The sequence below is a fragment of the Aptenodytes forsteri genome, unplaced genomic scaffold (genome assembly GCF_000699145.1).
Source record: "Aptenodytes forsteri isolate BGI_AS27 unplaced genomic scaffold, ASM69914v1 Scaffold6, whole genome shotgun sequence".
Lineage (NCBI taxonomy): Eukaryota > Metazoa > Chordata > Aves > Sphenisciformes > Spheniscidae > Aptenodytes > Aptenodytes forsteri.
This window is the reverse complement of record NW_008795709.1, coordinates 850,239-859,083: the sequence shown is the minus strand read 5'-3', so window position 1 is coordinate 859,083 and position 8,845 is coordinate 850,239. Positions and strand designations below refer to the sequence as shown.

The window sequence follows — 8,845 nt, the reverse complement described above, 5'->3', positions numbered from 1 at the left end:
TTCTGCAATTTAGTGCTTGTTTCTGAACCACTAAAAGTTAGCTGATCACACTCATTTGGTACTTTTTCCTTTGCTCACGTAAATTTCCTAAAATAAATATTCTTATTTCAGAATAAAAACAAGGGAAGGGAGTGTTCACATAGTAACCTTACTGCCTTGAGCACTGGTCTGCAGAATTCTTTATTAAAAAAAAATAAATAAATTATTTTTCATTCCTTTTTAAAAAGTCCTTCAGAAAAAGGATTGGATTGCTTCTGCAATTTAGTGCTTGTTTCTGAACCACTAAAAGTTAGCTGATCACACTCATTTGGTACTTTTTCCTTTGCTCACGTAAATTTCCTACCGGAAGAGGTGAGGAGCAGAGCAAGCACTGACCCTGCATCCACAGTGCTGAAACACTTTCCCCACCCAACACTACTGAACCTTCAGGCCAGGCCTGTGAGTACAGCATGAAAGACAGCACTACTGGTCATAGTGGGAGCGGGAACGGGGGAGTGGGGAATGAACCCACTTGTAAAGAGCCCCCCCCTTGTCCTAGGACAAGGTTAAAAAAAAAGGTAAAAAAAAAAAAACTTAATTTGCTCATCACCCATTTACAACAACAATGCAGGGGAAAAAAAGAAAAAGAAAGAGCTCTCTTAAACCTGGATAACTAAGATTTAAGAAAAAACCCACAGCCTTAGCTTCAGCTTCCAAGGAAGCTTGTGAGGTGAAACGGGGCCACATGGAAGTCAGTAGGTGATATACAGGATGGCGATGCAATGGTGCCTAAAAAAATAAAAAAGTTAGAAGTGAAAGCAAACCAGAGAGTCAGCTAGGAAGCAACACGACCCCCAGCCATCGTGGAAGTGAAGACTTACAGCAAACAAGTGAAGACGGACCCAGAGAAGTTCTTGAGGTGATTTTGTTAGAGGTACGCTAACAAAACTTTGTGGGATTTTTTTTTTTTCCTTGGAATGGCCTACAGCAGTCTGACACAACGAATGCTTCTCACAGCTTGTAGATTAAAGGTATGATTTTTCAGAAGCATCTAAAGGATTTAGGTGCTTAAATTGCACTGCAGATTCCACAGGAATTTGACCTGTAATGAATTAGACTCTTCTGGAGTGTCCTTGTTTTTTGTTTTTAAAGCGTTCTTTTCCCTTGCAATCTCAGAGAAAGTGTGTTTCAGAAATCAGGATGCGATTAACCGGAGCATCCCACATTACGGAATTACAATGAGCAGGAGAACTAATGTATGCAAATGTTATTTCTGATTTCTGTTTCTTCAGATTTCCTGGAGTCACTGTTAGTTTCTTTCCTGGACAAAGGGGTTTAAGGCTTTCTTGAACTAAGCCCCTCTCTATGTAGCCAACTCAGCACACTGGAAGCACAATTACGCTACTAAGATCAGATGAAATGCAGTGGTGATGCACCAATTCATCATGTTTGGGTTCTTCTAATGAAGCCCATTACTCACAGAAGAGAATTTTCTCAAGCAGTTAGTCACCAGCAGACAGCTTTCCCTGTTACTCCTTCCTTTTCTACAGCTGGTGAATAGCCTGGTCCTCCCCTCACCATCCCAAAAGTGCAATATTAGGAAAAGTCAACACCTAAATTAAAAGTAAACAAACAGTATTTAACTTTCCCTTAACCAAAAAAATTAACAATAAAACAGAACAGCTTTCAGGAGCAAGCCAACCTTTTTCATTTAAAAAAAAATAAAAAAGACAAAAAGAGCCTGCTGTCCTTTTAATACTACTGAAAGATCCTGAATACCTTTCTTTAGCTTATTAAAATAAGCATAAAACCAAACTACATACTAATTACAGCTTGCATAGAAACATTTTGTTTTGTACTTTGTGCAAATCTTACTAAATAAGGCGTGCTTGGGAGCTTAGGTAGCAATGCAGTAGTTATCAAAGAATGCTGAGAAACTGCAAGGAAAATTCCAGGCAGTCTGCAATCCACATCCACTTACACAGTTCATTTGACTTCAAAGACCAACAGCTGATAGCTGCAGATCTGCCTGCAACATAAGGCAATATGGTATGTGTAGGGTCCAGCACCTGCTTTCGGCTAGTCATGGGTTTAATACACATAAGATCACTTGAATTCAAAAAACCTGAGCCGCCAGTTAAAAAGAGGGCTTCAGATATGGATTGGTAAGAACCCCATTTCAGGAAAAAGGAAGGGAAGGGGGGAAGAGGACAAAGACATGAAGAAGCACAACCCTTCACATAGAGGGGTTTTGCGCAGATTTTGCGTCTATTTATATACCCTGAACTGTCCCCATGGGGCAATGTTTCCCCAAACAAACTGTCTTCTAACAAGTTATCCAGAAGAGTTTCTGGAACAGAAAAAGCTAAACCGTTTGCCTCTCTCAGCCAGCCTACAAGTGTCTATTGCAGGAATTCAACAGGAAGCAGTGACACTAGAGAAGGGTGGCTGTGTAAAGAGGAGGAGATGAAGTAGGAAGCTGCAGTAAGAGCAGTATCAGAAATCTCTCAAATAAGTTACGTAGCACAGGGGGAAATTATAAGGCCTAATATAAGGTAACGTGGAATAACATTTTGCCTCCTCCTTCCCCCTCCAAATCAAGTATTTTCAGGAAATATTGAAGTACAACCTTCTTTTACAAGCAGCTTTGCATTAAAAATCTGTTTAAACTCCAAAAGCTTTTTTAAAACACGTTTAAAAAACCCACTAATAATAATCCTCAAAATCCCCCAGTATTTTGTAACATAAAATGGAATGTTCCTGGGCAAGAGCTGCCAGCTCCTTCAGGAACTCCGGGAAAAGGGCAGCTGCGAGTACGGCATTCCTCACGTGCACGGGAAGGCCAGGATGAGCCAGGCCTTTCTTTCCTTTATGTCCCAGGAAAGGCTGCAGTACAGCCGGGTAAGCTTCAGAGAGGTTCCTTCCTTTCCCTGCGTTGCTGCTGTGCTGGACATTACCTAAAGCCAGGAAGAGAGGAAAGGAGAGTCAAGAAAAAGAAAACAAACAAACAAAAGACTCAGTGTATTAAGCACACACAGTACTTTTATAGTGTCCAAACCCAGTTTACAAGGACTGTGTTCAGAGCTGTAGCTTGCAGTACCCAGACCATGCAGGGAGATACTCCACTAATCCAACATTTTCAAGTTCTACGTGGCCTGGTTATATTACATTTTTTATTAGCTATCTTTCCCCAGGTTATATATTATTCGGTTCCAGCTCTGATGAGAGAAATACATGGGCAGAAGAGGAGTCAAGGGAAAGAGTAACATGGATTTACCTTATGAAATAGCAGATAATGTCTACCCATCTAGACCCAGCATGGTTGTCTCAATTTAAATGATACTGTGCTCTAGCCCTCCCCCAGATCAAAATATTGTTTGGACTTCTCTTTCTCTGTCCTCTCCCCATGAATCACCGTGTAAAAGAGTTTGAGGCCGAGCTATCACATCGCCGTGGGAGTTTGAAGCAAGCTAGAAACTAAGGGAAAAAACGTTTGAAAATTTGATTTTTCTACAGCTGTAGCCCCCACTAACTGCACTTACCTTTAACTCCCGGAAAAGCAACTAAACATTAAAAACAGAGCAAATGAAACCCACCGTGTGCTCTGCTACATGATATCTGCTGCCAGAGTTCAGAGGATCAGAGCTCAAGCATCAGAACACATGGAATTACAGTGACAGCAGCACTTAAATTTCAATCAATTGCTCCTTGTTTCAACCTGAAGCAGAACTGCACTTTAATTACATGATAATTAATGTAGTGAAACCGAAAAGGTGACAAAATCTAACACTGATGGAAATAAATACTTTACAAAGAAAAATTAACCTGCAGAACTCACTGCCACAAGATGCCATTGAGGCCAGAAGTGGAGACAGATAAAATCCTGTCTAACTTACAAGGGGATGTTCTCATGAGCTGTATAAGTAATCATTAAAAAAAAAAAAAAAAAAAAAGGACTGCCATATTAACTCATATACTGCAGATAAGCCAAACGCTACATTGCTGCGTTAAGAAGAGGTTTCCCTTCAAGCGCAGGCAGTTCATGTTAAAACAACTCAGTCTCAGGTTACACCACCCTTTTTCTGAAACCTCTCCAAGTAGCTAATGCGAGGACCCGCAGACGAATGCCTCACCTGACGCAGCAGAGCAATCCCTCTGTTCAACAGCTCTGCACTTTTGTTCCTTTCCTGTAGTTCTCCTAAGGCACTGTGGAATTACTGTACGCTTCCAAATACTCGAAAGAAATTTTCATCTTAATCATCTAACAGAGTTGTACTTTTCTTGAGTTTCAAAAAACCTTTCCAGCTCCAGACTTGCCAATCATTCATATTGTTATTCTACAAATTCCTATCTACTAGAGACAGAATACAGGAATTTCAGTTCTGTGGAAAATTCTGACTGTGGGAGAAAAACAACTTAAATTATGTACTACAATGAAAAGATAAAGTTTTGAGCTTCCCTTGAATTTTTTTTTTTTTTAGATTTTCTAACATCAAAATGTCTCATAATTAATATTTTAAGTTTTTTAAATAGTTTAGCCAATATAACCAGAATGCTAGTATACTGTCAAAGCTTTTCCTTTTTTTCTAAACTCTTCCCTTCAAAATGCATCGAAATTGATATATTTCCCTGAAAATCACTCTGATTTAGATTTAACTCCTTATTGGTGAAAAAAAAAAAAAGAAAAAAGCACAGAAAGCTGGTCTAGGGACCAGAGATTTGATTTTTTTCTTTGACCAGCATTGTCCACTTGCATTGTCCACTTCTTTCTAGGGTCAGGATGCAAACTGAATCATACAACTGAGAAAATGAGTACTCTGGAGATATTGCTACCCATGCACTGAAAGAAGGGCAGCATTTCATATGGGATCTACATCATGACAGCTCTACATATCTAACCAGAATCCACGCTACTGTGTAAGGAAACCACACGCTACTGCAAGCAGAAAATAACAAATCGTCCATTTCTGCTCGAACACCTTCAGAGACCATCACTGTCAAGAGAAAGGAAATGCTCTGGAATATTTCGGTTTTACATTTGTGTTCCCCACTAAGTCTGGCTTCCGTTTTTCAGATGTGAATTCTGTAGGAGGCCAGTTATGCTCAGACCTGTAGAGAAAACTTTGGGGTTATTCACCACTGCCGTTTGGGGAAAAAACCCTCAGAGAACAGCTAATTTGCATGATGCTCAAAGGTGGCATTCAAGCTAATGCAAAGAAATCCTACGGGAGTTCCTAATTCTTTTTTTTTTTTTATTTACCATTAGTGTAGGAGTTCCTACCTTGCACTTCTTAATCAATATAATGAACTACTGTGGGTTGATGGACTACTGAGCCAAGTTGCCCCAAGAATTACAGTTTGATTACTTGCATCACCAGTCTTGCTGGGAACCAAGTCTGCAGTTATCCAGACGTTTATTTACACTCCATCCATTTGTCAAGAGGTGCCTTCTTTGCAGGAGTTGCCACAACACAGAAGAAAAAGTACCAACAGGGTGACTAAGCGGCCTAGTTTCAAATTCCTAAATAATGACCAGCATGAGTCAACCTGGCAAAATCTGAAGCCCACAGAAAAAAACTGACGTAAAATAGGAAGTATAAATAAATGCCGCTGGGAATACGTCACATAAAAGTTCTTATTGCCAGCACCTGAAAAAAAGGACTCTAAATGTTGCCTCCTAATCTCATCTCCCACATGCTAGCTACAATGCCATCTAATTGTAAGCTTTTCTAATCTATGGCACCAGAATGTAGAGCCTAAAACACTACTGACATACAGGAGAAATACACAGCTCCTTTACAGCAGGCACCTTTCACAGACTAATTCTTTGAGAAGCAGCCTTAGCAAGATCATAATTTTACAGACTAGATGTACTGCAAACCTTAGAAACACATACCATGCTGACTAGCAACTAGGTAAATTATTATTCAGAGCCTTGAAAAATGAAAACACAATTAAAATGGCACATAAAAAGTCTCGCTTTCCACACCTCTGGAAATCCAAGAAAAGTATCAACATCTTCACAGAAGTGTAGGCAGAGCTGGTGATTGTTAATGACTCCCAATGACGAGTAAGCACGCACCTGTAAATGCAGCCTCTTGAATCCGGTTGCTGAGTCAGCTCTTAATCACTGCAGTCACTGCTCTCACCAAATTTGACACATTCCCATATCGTGGGAAGTTGGCTTTTAAGGGAAACCTGTACCCAACATTGCCTGCTCAGCAGCAAGCTGAGAACAAGCACGTCCTCAGGGCAGGGCCCCAACTCTACCAGTTGCCTGGCTGCATCTGGAAGGTTCTTAGTTAGAACATAAGATTCTTCATTTTGCTGATTTTTACTAGCTTCCGCCACAGCGGTGTAAATACTGGTAACTGTGAAGACGGGTGTAGCGTGCACTGTGCTTGAGAAGCAGCAGATGTTACAGAAGTCCCCTGGAAAGCTGGCTTGTTGGGATGATACCCGTTTAATTCCTCACTGCTCTCGAAGTGTCCTGGCTTTTACACCCACCCCCCTGGAAAGCTGGCTTGTTGGGATGATACCCATTTAATTCCTCACTGCTCTCGAAGTATCCTGGCTTTTACACCCGCCCCCCCATCCCTTCTTTCTTTTTTTTTTTTTTTTTGTTTTTCATTTAAGAAAGCAGATTCAAATTTTTCTGGCTAGTATCTATCTCCTCCAGTCATAGCCCAAAGCATGATACGAAGCCTTATTCAATTGTTGCAGAAACCAATTCATTCTGGACTTCGGTCCTCCCTAACATTTATCAAAAAAGAACCAATGACTAGCTGAAGGTCAGGCTAAAAATAAAATGAAATCATGCACATATGCCATCTCACCTCACGCCTTGAAAGCAAGTTTGTTTACAGCCAAACTGACAGCGAGCCAAGAGCTGATTTTGTTACTCCTTTAAACAGACATTTTCTGTAGCAAATAAAAGCTTCTAAAGAGCAAAGAATATCCACATATCCATATACTGTGGCCTACTGAGCATCATCAGTTTAAAGTCAGAAGGATACATCTGGTTAATGGTATTCACACCACACCTACTTTTAATCATTCTGTAGAAAAGGAGAGAGGTAACTGGTGAGTCATTCCAGCCAGCACTCCTCCAAGTGTGGTTAACACTTACCTTTGGTTAGCAATTCTTCTGCAGCATCAGACATGTCCACACGAAAAAGCAAGTACTGTTGGGCCTCCAGGAGAAGACCTGGGAAGTCTTTTTCAATGGAAGCAAAATGTTCAATTTTATTTTTCACAGATGCCAGCACCTGCCAAAACAACGGTAACAATTACTTCTTCTTCCCTTGCTCCCAGTGCAGCCACAGACTGAATACTCAGGCTTTCTCTAGCTGCACTAAAACAGAGTTACGACAAAAGTTATGGTCATACAGAATTTCCAGTTCTTTGCACAAATGTAATTAAAACATCGAAATGATGTGAGAAGCTCTCAGACAGGTGGGAAAGCAACAGGTGGAACTGAAAAGAACTAACGTAAGGTTTAATGAGACACCAAAAATACTGTTCCAATAGGCATGACTAACGCTTGTGGTCAAATACCTGATAAAGTGACCGCACGCTAGGCTGAAACACCATGTTGGCGTTGAGCAGAAAGGAGCGAAGAAGAGGCTGGGGATAACTTGCCAGCTGAGTAATAATCCCAATAAGCAGCAAATTTACATGCAGGGAATTCTCCAGCATGTTCTCCAGCTTTGACAACACTACGCTGATGAACGGTCCTGCAAGAAAAGAAGGAACCAATGCTTTTGTTTTCACAGAAGAAAAATCCTAAGATCCAGGAAATAGGCATTTAAAAGGAATTTTGATCATCATAACCAACCAAATTAGACCTCCCACACGCTAGTTAAAGCCAGCAGGGAGAAAAACCAAACTGTATCTGAACAGACAAAATGGACTTAACAGAGGTGTTACAAGCTTTTGTGATTAGAAGTGCTTTCGCTAGCTAGCCAATCAGTTTACATTAATGGCATGTTTAACATGCATAACTATTCTACTTTACATGTGCCAATAAGGATTTAGCCTAGTACGTAATGGTCTACTCTTCTACTCCCCTTGAAGTTAATCGGAATGGTACCACTAGTTTCAATGCAAACAGAATCTGCCCTTTTTACTCTTGTTGTGCCTCATTTCTACGTAAGGACTGGGCAAAGTAAATTATAGCTAGTTTTCTTGTCTTATCAAAAAACTGTGGTGTTCTAAAGAAAATATGAAAATGCTACTCTAAACATAAAAATCAAGACTGTGATAGTTCACATCACAAGAAAAGCCATTTTCAGTACTCCAAACAGTCATACAAAGCAGGGAAGACATTGAAATAGATTTATAAGCAAAACTATTGGTAGACATAGGCTTTATCATATAAATGTCACCAATAAATAATAGCTTTAGTTTGTGTATTCATGCTGCAGGATAGCCACTGAAATACAGAAGCATTTACCATGAAAGTACATAAACCCTTAGTGCTCAAGCTTAAGAAACCCTTGCAAGGCTGAACATGACTTTAACCAAATACTACGTATCGTTAGACAATACAGCTGGTGAGATGCTTGAGGCGGTCTGTGCGAGTGACCTAATCACAAATGAAGTCTTAGAGACATCCCTTGTCCCACACCCAGTCCCACCACACTATTCTGGCTGCGTAAAAGCTAGGGAAACCACGCAGAAGAATCCCTGGGTGACACAGTTACAGCACTGCTAACTTTGAATATCCCACCCTCATCCCCGGCACAAGATGCGTGCCACGGGCATTTCTAGGGTCAAGCAGGTGGCCATAATCCAACCCCATTCCAGCTCCCCTCAGCTAGCAAACAGCTGCCGTTCGACCTACCTGGGCATAGTTCAGCCCAGT

The 8,845-nt window shown here is 40.7% G+C and overlaps 1 protein-coding gene across 1 annotated transcript in view; it reads right to left on the bottom strand.

Annotated features, from left to right (window-relative positions):
- Positions 1–2,670: 2,670 nt before the first annotated feature.
- The window catches only part of FAM160A1 (family with sequence similarity 160 member A1), a 97,027-nt gene continuing 90,852 nt past the window's right edge, over positions 2,671–8,845 (bottom strand). Inside the window, exons 11-13 of the mRNA XM_019473153.1 lie at positions 7,537–7,715; positions 7,109–7,247; positions 2,671–2,936 (exon numbers count right to left, since the gene is read on the bottom strand). Coding sequence (XP_019328698.1) covers positions 2,686–2,936; positions 7,109–7,247; positions 7,537–7,715 — 569 coding nt within the window. The 3' untranslated portion in view covers positions 2,671–2,685. The remainder of the gene's footprint in view (positions 2,937–7,108; positions 7,248–7,536; positions 7,716–8,845) is intronic.